Source organism: Carassius carassius, chromosome 24, assembly GCF_963082965.1.
Source record: "Carassius carassius chromosome 24, fCarCar2.1, whole genome shotgun sequence".
NCBI lineage: Eukaryota > Metazoa > Chordata > Actinopteri > Cypriniformes > Cyprinidae > Carassius > Carassius carassius.
In genome coordinates this window covers 20,081,230-20,100,772 of record NC_081778.1, presented here as the reverse complement: position 1 = coordinate 20,100,772, position 19,543 = coordinate 20,081,230, and the positions used below count along the sequence as shown (strand labels likewise).

Sequence of the window (19,543 nt, the reverse complement as noted above, 5' to 3'; positions counted from 1 at the left end):
AAGCTGCTACTCATCACCAGAAGACCAGGAATCTCCCTCATCAACAGAGTCATCAGATAAGACCATCTTGCCTTGTGTTGGCTTTTTATCTTTGTGCTTCTCATCCTGTCCTTTGAGAATGGCCATCTTTTCTTTAGGACTTAAATTTGCTGTTGGCATTCTCTCCATATCTCTCCACTCCTCTCCAAAGACCATGGCCTGGTTTATGTCTTCAGTCTTGGCAGGGTCATAGGTAGCTACCATCTCCAATTTCCCCTGACTCCAAAAATCCTCCTTCATACTAGTGCTGAAAAAGCTATGAATCTCACTTTTCTTTTCCTTTGACTGAAATTCCTCATTATCTCCCGAACTGGTTCTCTCACAGTCCATCACAGTCAGCACTTTTTCTGAAAAGCTCTCCACTGTCCTTTCAAATTGTTCTTCAAATTTTCCAAAGATGTTTTCTGCCATTTTATTTGGAATTTCTAAACTCTCAGTCTCATTTACTGGGAAAACGCCTGTATTTTCATCAATACTTGATGCATGCATGATCTCAGTCGCATCTGGAGCATTCATGCTTTTGCTCCAGATGTCAGAATTCTCCCAGTCATCAGTCTGAGGGGTTTTAGGTTCTTCAGTGTTCTTCTCCATACTAACTGCTTCTTCATGCAAATAGTTGACGTCAGACACAGAGTCAGCCTTGACTCCATTAGTGAAAGTGAATGGCAGCTTATTAAGAGTAGCCACTGTTAAAAGGCTTGTGCTCTGGAAACACTGGCTGGCATTTGGAGACTCATCTTCTGAGCTATTGCCCTCTTCCTGGTCTGAGTTGGGAATGTCTGATGTCATACTGTCAGGTTGACTACTTATTTTACTTTCCAAAGAGCGACTCAGCTTGAGATCCACGTTGGTGTGCATGGAAGCTTCCATAAGATCTTCTGAATTTTTGGTTGCAACTGCATCTTGGAACATGGTCAGAGTTGATGGAGTTTCAAAGAGGTTTTTAAGTTGATGAGATGTTTCAGGGAATGAGATTGGATGTTCTTGACTTTCATATGAATGAACTGCTTCATCCTCAGGCTGTTCAGTGTGCATATGCTGGTTTTCAGTCAGTTGTGATTGCCCATAAACTTTGACATCATGATCTTCATCTTTCCTCATCTCTGTAATAAAATCACTATCTTCTTCCAGGTTTCCCTTGAGCTCAATTCCTTCGTGGACTTCAGAGTCACTTTGAGGCTTTATGCATGTTATATCACTCTCTTGCACTTCTTCTTTAGAAGCATTATCTTCTGTCACCATCTCTCCAGTGACCTCCATGTCTGGTTCTTCTGTGAGATCCTCCATGGTGTTGAAGTGTTTGGATGCCCCCTCTTTCAAGTTGCCTCCTTCCATTCTTTCTTTCTCATCCTCACTATCACTAGTCTCACCAATGAGGTGTGAGGCTTGCACATTCCCTTTTGTTTCCTCATCACTCTTATAATGAATCAAGGGCTGAGTGTCTGCCAGTGTGTTCTCCTGACTGTAGCTGTCACACTCACCAGGATCGGTTCTCCAAAAGGCTATGTTTGGGGAGTCATCGTCTTCACCTTGGTTCTCTTCTTCTCCCACAGCTTCATCAGGGAAAGGCTCTTCTTCATTTACTGTCTGATCTGAATGGGGTTCAGTTGGCAGTACAGTCTTTTCTAAACTCTCCTGATGATCACTGTTCATAGAAGAATCTACACCTTCATCCAGCCCAGAAAAGATACTTTTAATCACTTCTATCTCTACTTCTTCTATTTCAGTCACATTTGTATCTTCTTTTGTAACCTTTGTGTCAGCATTAATGTTCATTTCATCCTTTTCTTCCTCCTCAGAGTCAGGGCTCACCACTTTCATCTCATTCTCTGGTTCAATTTCTTCCTGTCTATCCAACTCATTCATTGAATCGATCAATGCATCAGTTTCACTGTTCATTTGCTCTTTTCCCTCTTCACTAATATTGCTCACATTGTCCTGTTTATCTACCTCCATTAAATGTTCATGATAGCCAAAATCACCAGCCATATCTAAAGTTCCTTGCTCGAGGAACGATGAACCCATCATACTGGTGTTTGCACTGATATGGCTAGATTTTAATGCATCATCATCATCATCATCATTCTCTGCATCTCCATATGCAAATGAGTGGCTTTCACTGATATTCTCTGATCTTACTTCCATCTCAGAGGCTTCATCTTTTTTGTCCTCTGCTACGGTTTTATTTTCTTCACAAGCAACCTTAGGTGCATGTGAGAACTGGGCCATTTCAAAAGACACTTCAGTGTCCTCATCCTTCCCTTCTTCTGAATCCCCTGCAGGATCTGTGAATGGACCAGCCCAGATTTCTGTCTCTGAAGTTTGGGACAAGTTACTTTGTTGGTCAGCTGACACACTTATGAATGCAGATGCATCAGTTTTACATTCAACCATCTGAGCTTTTTTGAACCGTATCGGTTCATCCTCCTTAATCTCAGTATCTTCTGGTTTCGAAAGATCTTCTTCATTTACTGTCTGATCTGAATAGGGTTCAGTTGGCAGTACAGTCTTTTCTAAACTCTCCTGATGATCACTGTTCATAGAAGAATCTACACCTTCATCCAGCATAGAAAAGTCACTTTTAATCACTTCTATCTCTTCTTCTTCTATTTCAGTCACATTTGTATCTTCTTTTGTAACCTTTGTGTCAGCATTAATGTTCATTTCATCCGCTTCTTCCTCCTCAGAGTCAGGGCTCACATCTTTCATCTCATTCTCTGGTTCAATTTCTTCCTGTCTATCCAACTCATTCATTGAATCGATCAATGCATCAGTTTCACTGTTCATTTGCTCTTTTCCCTCTTCACTAATATTGCTCACATTGTCCTGTTTATCTACCTCCATTAAATGTTCATGATAGCCAAAATCACCAGCCATATCTAAAGTTCCTTGCTCGAGGAACGATGAACCCATCATACTGGTGTTTGCACTGATATGGCTAGATTTTAATGCATCATCATCATCATTCTCTGCATCTCCATATGCAAATAAGTGGCTTTCACAGATGTTCTCTGATCTTACTTCCATCTCAGAGGCATCATCATTTTTGTCCTTTGCTACGGTTTTATTTTCTTCACAAGCAACCTTAGGTGCATGTGAGAACTGGGCCATTTCAAAAGACACTTCAGTGTCCTCATCCTTCCCTTCTTCTGAATCCCCTGCAGGATCTGTGAATGGACCAGCCCAGATTTCTGTCTCTGAAGTTTGTGACAAGTTACTTGGTTGGTCAGCTGACACACTTATGAATGCAGATGCATCAGTTTTACATTCAACCATCTGAGCTTTTTTGAACCGTATCGGTTCATCCTCCTTAATCTCAGTATCTTCTGGTTTCGAAAGATCTTCTTCATTTACTGTCTGATCTGAATGGGGTTCAGTTGGCAGTACAGTCTTTTCTAAACTCTCCTGATGATCACTGTTCATAGAAGAATCTACACCTTCATCCAGCATAGAAAAGTCACTTTTAATCTTAATCACTTCTATCTCTTCTTCTATTTCAGTCACATTTTCATGTTCTTTTTTATTATTTTTGCCAGCATTAATGTTCATTTCATCCTTTTCTTCCTCCTCAGAGTCAGGGCTCACCACTTTCATCTCATTCTCTGGTTCAATTTCTTCCTGTCTATCCAACTCATTCATTGAATCGATCAATGCATCAGTTTCACTGTTCATTTGCTCTTTTCCCTCTTCACTAATATTGCTCACATTGTCCTGTTTATCTACCTCCATTAAATGTTCATGATAGCCAAAATCACCAGCCATATCTAAAGTTCCTTGCTCGAGGAACGATGAACCCATCATACTGGTGTTTGCACTGATATGGCTAGATTTTAATGCATCATCATCATCATCATCATCATTCTCTGCATCTCCATATGCAAATGAGTGGCTTTCACTGATATTCTCTGATCTTACTTCCATCTCAGAGGCTTCATCTTTTTCGTCCTTTGCTACGGTTTTATTTTCTTCACAAGCAACCTTAGGTGCATGTGAGAACTGGGCCATTTCAAAAGACACTTCAGTGTCCTCATCCTTCCCTTCTTCTGAATCCCCTGCAGGATCTGTGAATGGACCAGCCCAGATTTCTGTCTCTGAAGTTTGGGACAAGTTACTTTGTTGGTCAGCTGACACACTTATGAATGCAGATGCATCAGTTTTACATTCAACCATCTGAGCTTTTTTGAACCGTATCGGTTCATCCTCCTTAATCTCAGTATCTTCTGGTTTCGAAAGATCTTCTTCATTTACTGTCTGATCTGAATGGGGTTCAGTTGGCAGTACAGTCTTTTCTAAACTCTCCTGATGATCACTGTTCATAGAAGAATCTACACCTTCATCCAGCATAGAAAAGTCACTTTTAATCACTTCTATCTCTACTTCTTCTATTTCAGTCACATTTGTATCTTCTTTTGTAACCTTTGTGTCAGCATTAATGTTCATTTCATCCGCTTCTTCCTCCTCAGAGTCAGGGCCCACATCTTTCATCTCATTCTCTGGTTCAATTTCTTCCTGTCTATCCAACTCATTCATTGAATCGATCAATGCATCAGTTTCACTGTTCATTTGCTCTTTTCCCTCTTCACTAATATTGCTCACATTGTCCTGTTTATCTACCTCCATTAAATGTTCATGATAGCCAAAATCACCAGCCATATCTAAAGTTCCTTGCTCGAGGAACGATGAACCCATCATACTGGTGTTTGCACTGATATGGCTAGATTTTAATGCATCATCATCATCATTCTCTGCATCTCCATATGCAAATAAGTGGCTTTCACAGATGTTCTCTGATCTTACTTCCATCTCAGAGGCATCATCATTTTTGTCCTTTGCTACGGTTTTATTTTCTTCACAAGCAACCTTAGGTGCATGTGAGAACTGGGCCATTTCAAAAGACACTTCAGTGTCCTCATCCTTCCCTTCTTCTGAATCCCCTGCAGGATCTGTGAATGGACCAGCCCAGATTTCTGTCTCTGAAGTTTGGGACAAGTTACTTTGTTGGTCAGCTGACACACTTATGAATGCAGATGCATCAGTTTTACATTCAACCATCTGAGCTTTTTTGAACCGTATCGGTTCATCCTCCTTAATCTCAGTATCTTCTGGTTTCGAAAGATCTTCTTCATTTACTGTCTGATCTGAATGGGGTTCAGTTGGCAGTACAGTCTTTTCTAAACTCTCCTGATGATCACTGTTCATAGAAGAATCTACACCTTCATCCAGCATAGAAAAGTCACTTTTAATCTTAATCACTTCTATCTCTTCTTCTATTTCAGTCACATTTTCATGTTCTTTTTTATTATTTTTGCCAGCATTAATGTTCATTTCATCCTTTTCTTCCTCCTCAGAGTCAGGGCTCACCACTTTCATCTCATTCTCTGGTTCAATTTCTTCCTGTCTATCCAACTCATTCGTTGAATCGATCAATGCATCAGTTTCACTGTTCATTTGCTCTTTTCCCTCTTCACTAATATTGCTCACATTGTCCTGTTTATCTACCTCCATTAAATGTTCATGATAGCCAAAATCACCAGCCATATCTAAAGTTCCTTGATCGAGGAACGATGAACCCATCATACTGGTGTTTGCACTGATATGGCTAGATTTTAATGCATCATCATCATCATCATCATCATTCTCTGCATCTCCATATGCAAATGAGTGGCTTTCACTGATGTTCTCTGATCTTACTTCCATCTCAGAGGCTTCATCTTTTTTGTCCTCTGCTACGGTTTTATTTTCTTCACAAGCAACCTTAGGTGCATGTGAGAACTGGGCCATTTCAAAAGACACTTCAGTGTCCTCATCCTTCCCTTCTTCTGAATCCCCTGCAGGATCTGTGAATGGACCAGCCCAGATTTCTGTCTCTGAAGTTTGGGACAAGTTACTTTGTTGGTCAGCTGACACACTTATGAATGCAGATGCATCAGTTTTACATTCAACCATCTGAGCTTTTTTGAACCGTATCAGTTCATCCTCCTTAATCTCAGTATCTTCTGGTTTCGAAAGATCTTCTTCATTTACTGTCTGATCTGAATAGGGTTCAGTTGGCAGTACAGTCTTTTCTAAACTCTCCTGATGATCACTGTTCATAGACGAATCTACACCTTCATCCAGCATAGAAAAGTCACTTTTAATCTTAATCACTTCTATCTCTACTTCTATTTCAGTCACATTTTCATGTTCTTTTTTATTATTTTTGCCAGCATTAATGTTCATTTCATCCTTTTCTTCCTCCTCAGAGTCAGGGCTCACCACTTTCATCTCATTCTCTGGTTCAATTTCTTCCTGTCTATCCAACTCATTCATTGAATCGATCAATGCATCAGTTTCACTGTTCATTTGCTCTTTTCCCTCTTCACTAATATTGCTCACATTGTCCTGTTTATCTACCTCCATTAAATGTTCATGATAGCCAAAATCACCAGCCATATCTAAAGTTCCTTGCTCGAGGAACGATGAACCCATCATACTGGTGTTTGCACTGATATGGCTAGATTTTAATGCATCATCATCATCATCATCATCATTCTCTGCATCTCCATATGCAAATGAGTGGCTTTCACAGATGTTCTCTGATCTTACTTCCATCTCAGAGGCTTCATCTTTTTTGTCCTCTGCTATGGTTTTATTTTCTTCACAAGCAACCTTAGGTGCATGTGAGAACTGGGCCATTTCAAAAGACACTTCAGTGTCCTCATCCTTCCCTTCTTCTGAATCCCCTGCAGGATCTGTGAATGGACCAGCCCAGATTTCTGTCTCTGAAGTTTGGGACAAGCTACTTTGTTGGTCAGCTGACACACTTATGAATGCAGATGCATCAGTTTTACATTCAACCATCTGAGCTTTTTTGAACCGTATCGGTTCATCCTCCTTAATCTCAGTATCTTCTGGTTTCGAAAGATCTTCTTCATTTACTGTCTGATCTGAATAGGGTTCAGTTGGCAGTACAGTCTTTTCTAAACTCTCCTGATGATCACTGTTCATAGACGAATCTACACCTTCATCCAGCATAGAAAAGTCACTTTTAATCACTTCTATCTCTTCTTCTTCTATTTCAGTCACATTTGTATCTTCTTTTTTAACCTTTGTGTCAGCATCAATGTTAATTTCATCTTTTTCTTCCTCCTCAGAGTCAGGGCTCACATCTTTCATCTCATTCTCTGGTTCAATTTCTTCCTGTCTATCCAACTCATTCATTGAATCGATCACTGCCTCAGTTTCACTGTTCATTTGCTCTTTTCCCTCTTCACTAATATTGCTCACATTGTCCTGTTTATCTACCTCCATTAAATGTTCATGATAGCCAAAATCACCAGCCATATCTAAAGTTCCTTGCTCGAGGAACGATGAACCCATCATACTGGTGTTTGCACTGATATGGCTAGATTTTAATGCATCATCATCATCATTCTCTGCATCTCCATATGCAAATAAGTGGCTTTCACAGATGTTCTCTGATCTTACTTCCATCTCAGAGGCATCATCATTTTTGTCCTTTGCTACGGTTTTATTTTCTTCACAAGCAACCTTAGGTGCATGTGAGAACTGGGCCATTTCAAAAGACACTTCAGTGTCCTCATCCTTCCCTTCTTCTGAATCCCCTGCAGGATCTGTGAATGGACCAGCCCAGATTTCTGTCTCTGAAGTTTGGGACAATTTACTTGGTTGGTCAGCTGACACACTTATGAATGCAGATGCATCAGTTTTACATTCAGCCATCTGAGCTTTCATGAACTGTATTGGTTCATCCTCCTTAATCTCAGTATCTTCTGGTTTGAGCTGTGGTTCTGGTTCTGCAGCGGGGAGTGTTGTTTTGAGGACCATGTCTTCATGGACTTTCTCTTGCTGTACATGATCCACAGACTCCTCAGCAGCTTTCTCAGTCTCCTCTGAGATATGAACCTTTGTCTTTTCTGTCACTGAGGTACTGGTCGGTGTTCTTTGTGGAGTCCCTCGAGTCGGGGTCCATGATGGAGTCGCTCTGGTCAGCAGAGTGTGAGAGGAGGTGATTGATCTGTGACTTGTAGACACAGTATTGCTGACATGGCAGGAAGAAGCAGTAGTCTGTGAGGCTGGCTGGGTCCCAGTGGGCTTTGAGAGCACATCTGTAACAAGAAACAAGAAGTTGGTGAGACAGGCTTTGTCACACAGACAGAGCAAGCTTTTGCTACACTGATTTGTCTCTAAGTTAGTTGTATGATGTATGTGTTTGATTCACTAAAAATAACCAAATCTTCAAAGTCATTGTTTCAGGATTCTGACTACACTGGTTGCACTGTAAGCTTTTAATAATGCAACAGATATGAGGAAGTTTATTAACAGTTCAAATACAGAGTGGCTGATGTCCCATGCCCTGATAACTATGATGCTATTGGAACAAATGTGGTTGACTGGAATGAATAAAGCCCCAGGCTAAAGAGATAGATGGAGACAGTATGAAATAGACAGACATAGACCCTTGATCTGCCTCCCAGGGGAGTCATCAGAATATACACTAGTCGTGAACTGTGAATGAGCTGTAATGGAGATGTATTGAACATCTTTATGCTTTCCAGGCCTGCATTACTGGAAAGTGAAGCTATCTGCTACAAGTGATCTATGGGATTAGCACAGGAAGCTAGATTTACTAAGTTTAAAAAAGTTTTATTTCACTTCCCCATTGTCCGAACAGCCAACACTATAAGAAAATAATAAAAATAAGAATAATAAAATAAATGGAAAAAATACATATATTTTTTTAAAAGAATGTTACCTAAAAAGAAAGCAGAACTGGTCTTTTTTGTTGTTGGTCTGTCAATTCTCTGGCCCTCGCTGTCCAACAAAGCTCTGTAAAAGAAGCAGCAGAGCAGCTGTCAGCATCACAGCACTTTCTTTTATGTGAAGGTTGGGTTAAACGAGATGGAGCCATGTTCTTGAGCTGCAGTCCTGTGCTTAGTTCTGTTGTTATGCAAATAGTGTGTCAGATTTGCCATTGTCAGTCCATCTGCAGGATTTAGTCTGGCATCAATTAATTTACCTCCTGTATGCAACACTGAACATATGCAAGTGTTGGAATTTACAAATGTACACACACTGTTAGTGTAATGGGTATCCTGCCAAATGCATGTATTGTAATGAACAAAAACAATACACAATTCATTTTTACAACAAATGTGGATCTTTCTTCATATATATGTATTCAAAAACTTTAAAAGACCTAAAGAAAATATGTCTTTAAAAGTCTTTTGAAAGACACTGGCATCATATTGTACCGTAATAATAAACTGGTGTACACATTTCTTATAATTACACGTATTTAAAACCCTCCCCTATCCTTCTTAATAATCTGTGCATGTAATGGAATACAACTTCATCATATGGAAGACCAAGTAATGAGAAACAGCTAAAATGCTTGGGAAAAACTTAATTTAATGAATAACACCACCCACCCCACCCCCGTTTTAATGCCCCTCCTCCACGCTGATGGATCAGGGTCAGTGCCAGGTAGGAAATGGAGAGGGTCCATTCGGTTTGACCTATCTAAAGTTACCCCTCTCAGGGTGCCTGAGATGCTTTTTAGAGCCACTGATCATATTAGTTGGGCCTCCATAAATTATAAATTCCACAGTGCAGAGGAGGGGAGACTCATCAAAAGCTACATCCATATTTTACTTCATGTAAAGATGGGTCTGAAGATAATAATAAAGGGAGGTTGTATTTTGCTGGTATTGGTGATGATGTTGAGGAGAAGTACCTGTATGTGGCCACCTCCATTCCAAGAGACATCTTGACCTGCAGAAGATTTTGTCTGTCCACCATCAGGCTGTCTATCTGCTGCCCCAGGCTGTCTTTCTCCAGCTCCAGAGCATCTACTTGGGCCTGCACAAAGATATGAGACGTTTTCTTCAAAAATATATGTTAAAGTGAAGAGAATGCAGAAAATTTAATTATTTCTTATACAATATTAGAAAGGAGCACAGATGAATAAATTTGTCCTGTTCCGAACTTGTATGACCTTCTGTGGAACATATTTAGAAAAATGTCTCAGTACTTTTTGTTCATACAAAAAAGTTTTGGACCCAAATGAGTGTGGACAAAAACAGATGAAGCATTATTCAAAATATGTTATTTTTACAGAAGAAAGTAAGTCACACAGGTTGGAAAGATATGAAGGTAAGTAAACAATGACAGAAATTGAATTGGTTGGCCATAAGTTGAAACTAATACCTGAAGATATTGAAGCTCCTGTGTATGTTCTTCTCTCTGCTGCACTACATTTTTCTCCAACATCTGTCTTTTAGTCTTAGTGCTCTCAAGCTCCTTTGCCAAATGCTGAACTTGATGCTGGTTTTCTCTCTTCTCCTGATGAATCTTTGCCATGTTAGCTTTGGCTTGGTTTAGACTTTCTTCCAGGCGTCCAACCAGTCTCTGATAGTTGTTGGTTGCCTCCTGCCAGGCTTGAGCTGCTCTGTAGCTGTACTCTTGTCCCAGGTCTGGGATCCTGGTAGTTTGAGTGGGTTGTGGAGCCATCAAGACTTGCTTTGTCTGTTTCAGAGAGGCATGCAAGGTTTCCATGTTTTTCTGGTGGACTTGCATCTGTAGCAAGAGGTCTTTCTCAAGTTGGCCAGCCTTTTCTCTGAGCCATATCGGAGCTCTATTTTCTTCTTCCAGCTCCTTCCTGCTCTCCATGAGTTTTCTCTGAGCTTCTGCCTGTGCATTCTTTGCCTTCTGTCTTTGAATACTCACTACCTCTATATCCTCCATCAAGTTTTCCACTTCCATTACCACACGATCTTTATTCCTCCAGGCCTCCTCCAACATCCTCCTGGCCTGGCTGAGAGCCTCCTCTTGAGCTTTGCGCTGGCCTGGTGGTTCCTTACTGCTCTTGAGAGTGTGGATCTCCTCTCGCAGTAGCTTGTTTTCCTCCTCCAGAAGCTTCACATGGCCTAAGTACGATTCGAGTCGCTGGTTCAGTTCCAGCATCTGGTACTTTTCCTCCTGAAACTGGGTGAAGGGCACTCGGCCACCTAGAAGTTCCATCTCAGAGTGGTGTTTAATATTAAGTCTCACTTGAACTGTGCACAGAGCCTGTGAAGGGCTGGAGGTCTTTGTGACTGCTAAGTGATTATAATGACAGGCTTGAGGGTGAGGTCTGGACCACAGTCCCAGTGCCCAGCGGCTGAATGGACAGGGGAGAGAAAGACCCTCCTTTCATAGACAATGAGAAGGGGAAGGGCGAAGGAGTTAAGGAGGAGGGGTGGATGATCAGAATGCAGGGAAAGCAGTGATGTAATTTGCAGAGTTAACCGTACCACTGCTGGATTACTTACAAACCCGTACTACTTTCTTTCTCCTGTGGAACGCAGCAGGAGATATAAGGCAGAATGTTAGGAACTGACATCCTCAGTCACCATTCACTTTCAGTGCATCTATTTTTTTTTTCTTTACAGTAAAAGTTCCAGTCTGTTTGGAACAACATGATGGTAAATAATGACAATTTTCATTTTTGGCTGAACGATCCCAATAATTCTTGATGTTCTCTACATTTTGTCAATTTAATTTACTGCACCCTCTTGTGGCAATAAGATGACAATACATCAGAGAAATTAGTTTCTTGACAACCAAGGATGAATGGCAGAATGAAAATGATCTTTCAGTGAAAATTATCTATATTGCTTCATTATTGTGTATATAGAGGCCTTAATTGTTTATGGCTTTTTTACACATTTACATATAAGTTTATGATAAAAATGTCAAATGTATCTATCTATCGACTTTTTTTTGTATCTATCTATCGACTTTTTTTTTACTGTCAAGTTTCAGTTAAGACATTATAATAATGTCTATATGTGAAAATAATTCATATTTTCTTAGTGATAGGACTACATATCAACCTTCCTCAAAACTCAAAGCATACAAGTTTATGCCATAGTGCAGGAAGAACACAATTTTGAAAGATAGCACTTCTGCTTTCAATAATAATTGAAATGTTGTATTGTATTGTTATTAAGCTTCCCTAAAGGTAGAATGTAGCATTAACAGACACTTCAGAAACCTCCTTGTGTATGAATATGAAAAATGAGACATGTTTTCTGACCAAACCCAGACATTTCACGATCTGGGCCAACACTATGTTGCTGTCCGGGAAATCTGTTATTACCAAATTCTGATTGGCACAAATGTCTCTGTTCAATCTGACTGACTGGATTTAATCACACTGCTGCTTTCTCTCTGTTTGTGGATTATGTAGGTGAGCGAGTATGGAAGAAGAGTTGTGCTATTCAACAGTCTGCTTTAAGCCATTTGATAATCAGAAATCTACAGGTATGTGTTTTTTTTTTTAGTGATGGCAAAGAAACACAAGATCTTACAATAATATTAACATTTGCTCAGTCTGCTTGAAATATTTTAAAGTAGTTTTTATTTTTATTCATTTGAATAATCAGAATATTAATTAATTAATGAATTTTTGTCTTATTAATGTAAAAGTGGCACAGTTAGAGGAGTCTGTATATGCGGAGGTGAACATAAAACAATCAACTTCACAGACAGCTCCTGAGACCTCAGGTAAGAGATCTGTCACAAAAAAAAAACATGACATTAACTATAAAACTAGTTTTATATTTATGTATTTAGCATATTTAAAATAATCAACTGTAATACTGATACTATATATATATATATATATATATATATATATATATATATATATATATATATATACATACACACACACACATATGTATATGTATATAATATATACATACATACATATATATATATACACACACATATACATATATGTATATGTATATACACACACAATTTTAAATTGGGGGATTTTTTAACAAGTCTGAATGACATACAAATTATTTCACTTCTTTAAAAAAAAAATTATACGTTACATGGTACTTTTTCCTTTTCTGCTCTTTCCTGTACAGCTGCCGAGTGTTCATTAGACAAATCTGTTTTGCCAGCACATGACTCTCTGACGGAAGGTACAGAAAATTGTATACCTATGATTTAATCCTAACAAAACAGAACATCTTTAAGTCTTATTTTGTCAAATGTTACCATGCACTATCATAAGCTCGTACTATTGGACTCAAACTAGTACTAATCTTATTCAGCAAAAGATGCCACCACCCCAACCTTTTCAGTGTACAGACGAGCTACAGTTATTCTGGGGCTGCTCTGCTTCCTGCTGCTTGCTGGGTTAACAGCTGTCAGCATTTTCAGTAAGGAAAACCACTCATATACACAACACCAAAATATCATTCAGTCCTACATTTGGATGTTCACAATTGGTTGCGTTCTAGCCCTGTGCAAGGAAGCTCAAAGACCACGGTTAACTGGTTTAAGTATATTCAATCAGAGCTAGAACTAAAGTAAATAATAAGAAGAAAACAAATAAAATTAAAAGGGTACTCCTGATGTAACCTCAAAGAAATTCCCAACATAGACATTTACAAATGTGTCAAGAAGAGAAATGTTGCTGTGTGACAACACTGGAAACTTTCTCAAGTGTCATGTTGTCTTATGTCAGAACTTTCACAATTACTTACAAGCGTATATAGGTGTAATATAAGCCAATGTAGTGATTAATGAATATGAGACCAGGTTGGACTATGCCTACTAAACTCATAAATACTCAAATATCACAAAACCACTGCATTGCATGAGTCTACAAGTACTTTATATTTAACTAACAATTTGCCTTTTTTTTCTTTCGTTTGTTGTTCTTTGCCTTGCAGACTACATTCACATGTCAAAATACAACAACATTCTGGTAAGAGTAAAGCCTGAAAGACATACAGCACCTCAAGGGATAGTTGACCAAAATATGAAAATTCTGTCATCATTCACCCTTAAGTTGATCAAAACCTGTATGAATTTCATAAAAGAAGATACAAAATAAAATATTTTGAATAATGTGGGTAACCAAATAGCTGCTGGTCCTCACCGACTTCCATACTATGGAAAAAATCCTATGGAATTCAATACCAGAAACTGTTTGGTTACCCACATTGTTCAAATATATTTTGTGTCCATATAGAAAACTGTACAGGTTTAGAACAACTCAAGGGTGAGTAAATTATGAGTTTTCATTTTTGGGTGAGCTATCCCTTTAAATAGTTATAATTTCCTCTCTGGTTAACGAAAATGACTTTTAATAATGTTTAACCTCAGGAAATCACTTTATACAGGCCCAGCACATTCAAGAGAAAGCCACCAATCTGCAACTACTGGCAGACAAGGAAGTGCTGGAGCGAGAGAGAGCCAGGCTGATGACACAGGGGGAACAGATGAATGGCACACTGGACTTCATACTGAAGAAGAGACGCTTTTTAGTGGATGAGTACTATCAGTCCACTGGAAATGGTAAGCTGTTTTACTGAATCAGGAGTGAAGTTTGTTTTTCCTCCAGTTAACCGGAGTTATTCTCAATCACAGGGGTGCAGTGTACACCTTGTTTTCAAAATTGGATTCAGAATGGCTCCAGCTGTTACTATTTCATGAAAGACTGGCCCTGGAAATCGTGGACAGAGAGTCGGGAATACTGCAAGGAATATGGAGCTCATCTGGCCATAATAGACAGTGTTGAGGAACAGGTATATAAAATGAAGTATAAAAAATAAACAAGAATGGTCTAATTTTTCTCTAACTCAAAGACTTAATCTCCGAACTTAAAAATAGTTTGTCAGTGTTCTTACAGTCTTTCCACTAGCCGCAAAGAACTACAAATCTCTTCTGATGAGTTCAAAGTGACTTTGAAACATTGACATTGTGATCAACAGATCAGGGATCTGGTTTACATTGTACAAAATATAAATGACTGCCAACAGTAAATTTACTGTATGATTTCCATGATTATAATGCTGTTCTTATAATCTTATGCAAATTCAGGAATTCATCAATCAGCACACCCAATCATATTTTGATGAATATCACGGGTACTGGATCGGACTCTCTGAAAAGAAAGAAGAAACTTGGGTCTGGACCACTGGCGCTGAACTCAAGGAAGGGTAAGTCTAAAAAAAAATGGCAACAGAAGAGTAATTTGATAATAATAATAAGAAATGTCATTAACTAAACTATTTCATTTTTATAATTATTTGATCATTTTTACTGAAGTAACAGGCAGTATTTATATATTTAAAAATATATATATTTGTTTCTTTTTTAACTGAAAATAAATTTCCTTTTGATAAAACCACGAAAAAGAAAAAAATAATCAAAAAAGAAATTAATCAGTTACAATTAAAAAGCAACCACCTTATGCTTTCCATATTTTCCTTTCAGTTTCTGGGTCTATGACCCCTTGAAAGGATACATGGAATGCGTTCTGTCAATGCCCAGCAAGAACCCACTGAAAAGCTGGATATCAGCACGTTGTAACATGAGGAATCGATACATCTGCGAAGTGGAAGTTTTAACATGGCCAACCTTCCTACAAGCCCAACAAAACCAAAGTGGCCCCTCAACATGAGCATTAGACAACCGTCTCAAGAATGATTTTATTTTCAAATTCAGTTGAAGTTTGATTTGTTAGCAATGTTTTCAAGTTACAGCCCCTAGAGAGATGCCTACTGTAGGAAAATGACTTATGCACGATCCTTCCTGTCGGGCAAACAACATCCAACTTTATTGTGACTGAATAAATACTTCAGCCACACAAATCAATCACTCCAAACTGTTCACAGTTCATCACATTTTTGTAATTTTCGATATACAAATGTATTGCATATCAGTCAAATAAAAACATTTCATGTCACCTGTGGGTCTCAAGCTTTAAAAATTGACTATAATTTGTAAGAATAAATATGAATGCTGCATAACAAACATGATCTGAACAGGATTGCATTTTTTCAAGTAAAGTCTCTCAGCTAAAAGTCTGTCACTGGAGAATTGAGTGCTATTCCTTTTTGCTTCGTTTCATTTTCTTGTTTTTCTTCCTGTCGTTCTCCTGTCCTTCTGTTTGTGTGTCCATTATCTGTGCTTCATTGCTAGCATCTTCTGTTACCGTCATTGCTGTAGTTGAGTTCTCCACATCTTCGCAGTGCTCCATGGTAGAGCTCTTTTTCTTCTTGAAGGTATTATCAGATGTTTGTTGATACTCAGTACTGCCCTCCTGTGGTTGTTTGCTGTGTGCGTCTGTGGATTCCTCACTGATCTCATCTGCATCAGCCATCTCAGCAGCCACCTTGGACCGTTTTTTCTTTTTCTTCTTGTGCATGCTGTCATCTGTCGGCAGGTGTGTGTCTTGCTCCTCTGATTTGTGTGTGAATGCCTCATTCACATCTATGCTGCAGTCTCCATCAACACGATCCTCAGGTGCTTCTCTCTCTTTGCGGTTTCTCTTTTTCTTCTTCGGCTCTGAATCTGCGATCATATCATCATTCACAGAAGCATCATTAAACTCTTTCCTTTTTTTGGGTTTGCCGTCCTCAGTATCATAACTCGAAAGCACCCGTGTCGTCATCTTATCCTCATGGATGTTATTTTCTGATCGTTCCTCCTGCCTTTTTGATTTCTTGCGTTTTGTTTTCTCTTTAATATCTGGACGTCCATCAGGATTTAGACAATCGGTGTTGCTTGTGGATGTTTCAGCAGTGTGGTTCTTCTTACCATACTTGATCATGAACTCCTGTTCCTGCTGCTCAAGCCGGGCCAGTTTGGCGCTCATAGTGAGTCTATGTCTGGCTCCTCTATTCACACAACAAACAAACAGTGTTTAAGTTACCAACATGTCTTATCTTATCATATCATATCATATATATATATATATACACACACACACCCAGACAAAACACCAAAAGGTACTATTACCAAGGCAACAATTAGAAATGTTTAAATGTTTAGTCTTAAATAGTTTAAATACTAAAATTAAAAGACAAAATAAAAATCAAGTTAAAAAATCTAATATAAACAAACAGACAAACTTAAAGTGATAACTTAAAATCTAAAATGCTAATTCAGGTTATTAATACTATAATAATATATAACTCTAGTAAAATAACACTGATTTGATAATATTACACTATCTATGATTGAAGTCCTGCTCAAATGTGATCGATAGAAATGGTTAAATGCAGGAAGTTCTAGTATTAAAAGTTAAACCAGTTTGACTAACACACATTAATGTAAGGATACTGCAGCTTGGGATGCATCATCGTGCAAACCTGAAGAGATCAGAGCTTACTTGTGTGCTGTGCGTCCTCCACAAGCTTTCAGCAGATCTGTATCTGACAGCCTAAAAGAGACAGACAGAAACACAGACAGTTGAGCTGGCTGACATGAAACAATGGTAGTATTCAATCTATGAGGTTTTTAAAGGAATGTGTAGGATTTTGTAATATTGGCAGCTCATACTTGGTAGTACTGGAAAGGTCCAGTTTCTGGTCCTCATCTTCAGAACTGCTGCTGCTGCTGCTGTCATCTGATTCAGCGGTCTTTTCTGACTGCTCCTCACCCGACAGCAGCGTAGCTGACTAAAAATGGAGAAACAGGACATTACAACAACAGCATAATCCAAATACTGAATCACTACTGATTTGTTTTATTGATTATTTGTACCTTGACAAAAAATCCATAAAGCATGGACCTGGCTTGCTGAGCCTTGCGTGGCTTCTTGTTGGAGATCAATCCATCATTGCCGTCATCTGACTTCTTCACCACCACACCGTTCTAAACCACAATGACAACATCTGATGATCCAACAAAACAAATATGCCCTCATTCACACAAAACCCAGTTTGCTATAAATGTTATTTTTTACAACTTAAAATTTTGTGTTTTTACTAACCAGATTTATCAAATCACAAACAACCTATATAAAAAAAATATATTTTTTCTGCATTTCACCCTTGCATTTCCTAATCTAGATGTCTGATAACCTTGCTAGTTATGTTTTTTTGTTTGTAAGTGGCTTTGGATAAAACTGAGCTGTGATAAATATAGTCACAAAATGTGATACATAATGCTTACGAAAAAAACAACAACACCCACTGTAAAGAGAGGATTTCTAAGTAATTGTAAAAATGTACTTAAATCTTCTTCATATTACTCACCTGACCTGTTTCCACAACCAGATTGGACGAGGCTTTATTAAAAACATGGTCCCACCAGTGGAAAGTAAACTGCTCGCCTTCCTTATGGCCCATCTGAATACAAACAGTACATAATAAATACAAACATAATGTGCATATAAGGCCTATAACAGCAGGTAGCTTAAAATCTCAAAGGCTAGATGTGTAAAAACAATTGACTTGCACAGAGATATGCCTATATTTTCCTTTTCGCCAACATTTCAAATTCATGTGTAATTATTAAACACACTGGTTTTATGACCTGATATTAAGAGACTGTAAAATGCAAATACAGGGTGAACCAGTTAGAGCACCATAACTGTCCATTATGCATAACTAAAATGCTTGCAAACAACCATCATGTCCATGTTGTCAACTACCTACATGCTGTATTCAGAGCAATTATCAAATGACAAAATGATGTTCTCTCACTCACCCCTCTTTTGTCACATTTAATTTTGACTTTAATAGCTTCTGAGATGCCATTCTCTGACCTGCCCAGACCTTTACCTGCAATACAATTCTAAATATTAGTTATCATCAAACAGACCTGGCTTGTGTCAGTCGATTGTTTACGTGAATACGCCAAAGATTATGCAGTGATTCCGATGTATAAAACTGTCTGCACGGGTCCTATTATCTGTTCTGATTTACCTTTTTCCCATCCGTGTCGCAGAAGCTGCTCCTCTGCGAACTTTAGTCCTGTGCTCTTTTCTTGGACCATTTCTGCCATTTCCACAATAACTTCTCAGAACTTGCACAAGGAGGCTGCAGTTAGTAAAACACGGATTAGGCTACTGCACATATATAGCGGTTTTAAATATCTGTTAATACCAAATAAATTCTTAAACTGTCAAAGAACTGTAAATCCGATAACACAAATAAATTTAGGCTGTACCGCTATAAAAGAGGAAAATGGGCAATAATCGCTACCACGTGTTCTGCAAGGGAGGAGACATGACACCAGAAGGACACGCAACTACGGAAAACGAAAAGGTTCAGCGCTCTTACGTAGGCCTTTTTTGCTTTATCTTACATATTTATTAAAAATAATATTACCAATACACATGAAATAGTAAATATTATACAAACAGATAATCAGATGCAGTATATTGAAAGACTCGTAATGGATTTCAGTTTTTTTAATAATAAAAATCAGTGAACAAGTTATACTGCGTGTGATACACACAGAGCCACATTTTTTTTAGTATTCAGTCTTACACAAAACTCAGTATAAATAATAATTTTACCAATTTTCTCTCCAGATTTCCAACAATTTGTGCATTATTCACAAAACTAACATCAGAAGCAAAATAAAAACAATCACCCTAATATAAAAATACTGTACATAAACCCCTAACCCCCTATATGTTCATATTTTCACAGAATATACAATAAGTCAGTTGGCGACGATGTTGGTGAGAATCTGCTGG

The 19,543-nt window shown here is 38.4% G+C and overlaps 4 protein-coding genes across 10 annotated transcripts; 1 reads left to right on the top strand and 3 right to left on the bottom strand.

The window, feature by feature from the left end:
- On the bottom strand, positions 1 to 5,657 carry LOC132103117 (uncharacterized). The gene has a single exon (XM_059507958.1). The coding sequence runs from the start codon at positions 5,614 to 5,616 to the stop codon at positions 7 to 9; it is 5,610 nt and encodes a 1,869-aa protein (XP_059363941.1). The 5' UTR covers positions 5,617 to 5,657; the 3' UTR covers positions 1 to 6.
- LOC132103508 (nestin-like) lies at positions 5,646 to 11,061 on the bottom strand. Its single transcript, XM_059508630.1, has 5 exons — positions 10,249 to 11,061; positions 9,776 to 9,900; positions 8,795 to 8,868; positions 5,731 to 8,147; positions 5,646 to 5,684 (listed from the first exon to the last, which is right to left on the bottom strand). The coding sequence occupies exons 1-5, from the start codon at positions 11,059 to 11,061 to the stop codon at positions 5,646 to 5,648; spliced, it is 3,468 nt and encodes a 1,155-aa protein (XP_059364613.1).
- Positions 11,062 to 12,135: 1,074 nt separating this feature from the next.
- LOC132103660 (C-type lectin domain family 9 member A) lies at positions 12,136 to 15,511 on the top strand. The gene is made up of 9 exons (XM_059508756.1): positions 12,136 to 12,351; positions 12,511 to 12,588; positions 12,963 to 13,019; positions 13,152 to 13,259; positions 13,776 to 13,810; positions 14,229 to 14,403; positions 14,476 to 14,633; positions 14,929 to 15,047; positions 15,325 to 15,511. Exons 1-9 carry the CDS (start codon positions 12,282 to 12,284, stop codon positions 15,509 to 15,511), a joined length of 987 nt encoding a protein of 328 aa, XP_059364739.1. The 5' UTR covers positions 12,136 to 12,281.
- A 419-nt stretch (positions 15,512 to 15,930) lies between these two features.
- LOC132103658 (G patch domain-containing protein 4-like) lies at positions 15,931 to 19,111 on the bottom strand. Of its 7 annotated transcripts, XM_059508749.1 has the most exons (8): positions 19,009 to 19,111; positions 18,765 to 18,878; positions 18,547 to 18,620; positions 18,093 to 18,185; positions 17,599 to 17,709; positions 17,395 to 17,513; positions 17,225 to 17,275; positions 15,931 to 16,730 (listed from the first exon to the last, which is right to left on the bottom strand). In XM_059508749.1, the coding sequence occupies exons 2-8, from the start codon at positions 18,841 to 18,843 to the stop codon at positions 15,938 to 15,940; spliced, it is 1,320 nt and encodes a 439-aa protein (XP_059364732.1). In that variant the 5' UTR covers positions 18,844 to 18,878; positions 19,009 to 19,111; the 3' UTR covers positions 15,931 to 15,937. The 7 variants fall into 7 exon arrangements, with proteins under 7 accessions (XP_059364732.1, XP_059364735.1, XP_059364733.1 ...); XM_059508752.1 differs by lacking the exon at positions 18,547 to 18,620 and having other exon boundaries at positions 18,098 to 18,185; positions 19,009 to 19,042; XM_059508750.1 differs by lacking the exon at positions 19,009 to 19,111 and having other exon boundaries at positions 18,765 to 18,984.
- Between the last annotated feature and the right edge of the window lie 432 nt (positions 19,112 to 19,543).